At 65.1% G+C, this 1,132-nt stretch overlaps 1 protein-coding gene across 1 annotated transcript; it reads left to right on the top strand.

The window, feature by feature from the left end:
- Positions 1-307: 307 nt before the first annotated feature.
- Positions 308-742, top strand: LOC135886640 (angiogenin-4-like). The gene has a single exon (XM_065414415.1). It carries the CDS (start codon positions 308-310, stop codon positions 740-742), a length of 435 nt encoding a protein of 144 aa, XP_065270487.1.
- Positions 743-1,132: the final 390 nt, after the last annotated feature.

The raw sequence follows: 1,132 nt of genomic DNA, 5'->3' as shown, positions 1-1,132 counted from the left end.
CTGCCGCCCTAGTGCCCATTATACAGTATAGCCGCCCCTTCCCTAACCCCACTCTCTGCTGCCCCTAGTGCCCGTTATACAGCATAGCTGCCCGTTCCCCCCTCCCACCCTCTGCTGCCCCTAGTGCCCATTATACAGTATAGCCGCCCCTTCCCTACCCCCACCCTCTGCTGCCCCCAGTGCCCGTTATACAGTATAGCCGCCCCTTCCCCTCCCCCGCCCTCTGCTGCCCATAGTGCCCGTTAGAGGACACAGCTCCGCCATGCATTACGGTGTCTTGTTCTTGCAGGCCTGCCCTGCTTCCGCAATGGGTCTCTCTCAGGATGGGCTCAGCCTGCTCTTGTTCCTGGTGCTGGCCTGGTGCCTGGCCCCGCCTGTCTGCTGCCAGGGCCCGCGCTACGAGAAGTTCCTGCGGCAGCACCATGACCACCCGCGGACCAATGCCGGGAGGGATTACTGCGGGGCCATGATGCAGCGCCGGGGCATGGCCCGGCCCTGCAAAGACATCAACACCTTCATCCACGCCCCCAAGGCCCAGATCCAGGCTGTCTGCGGCTCCGAGGGCATCGAGTACTGGGGCAGGCGACGCAGCCGGGCTCAGTTCCCCGTCACCACCTGCTCACTGAAGGGCCCCCCGTGGGGCCGGTGCAGCTACCTGGGCCACGCCAACCACAGATTCCTCGTCGTCACCTGCGACCCGGCAGGCTGGCCCATGCAGTTCGACGAGAGCCACATCATGTGACGGGGCCGGGCACCACCGCCCTGCCCCGCCTTGGCATGGAACTGAGTCCTTGGCCACGCGTTGTGTCCAATGGGCCAGACCCCCGGCTGGTGTGAATGGACTCCAGCTCCATAGGGGTCAGTGGCACCAGCCCCCCAGCTGGTGTGAAAGGACCGTAGCTCTGTGGGGGTCAATGGGGCCAGCCCCCCAGCTGGTGTCAATCTGCATCTCTCTATTAACATTGGCACCACGGGAGCAGCGCTTCAAAGCCATGCAGCTCCTGTCAGGTGAGATTTGCTCTGGACACAAGCCCAGGACTGCCCGGGCCACGCAGGCTGCCTGGTCGTTCGCCCCGCTGCGTGCGTCTCTGGGCGGCCTGGACACCAGCCGCGCTGCAAAAGGCGGGGGTGG

The sequence above is a fragment of the Emys orbicularis genome, chromosome 12, assembly GCF_028017835.1.
Source record: "Emys orbicularis isolate rEmyOrb1 chromosome 12, rEmyOrb1.hap1, whole genome shotgun sequence".
Taxonomy (NCBI): Eukaryota; Metazoa; Chordata; order Testudines; family Emydidae; genus Emys; species Emys orbicularis.
This window is presented reverse-complemented; position numbering and strand designations above follow the sequence as displayed.

What these genes read in the sequence shown, in the direction of transcription:
- LOC135886640 (XM_065414415.1), top strand. Translation starts at nt 308, where the DNA reads ATGGGTCTCTCTCAGGATGGGCTCAGCCTGCTCTTGTTCCTGGTGCTG.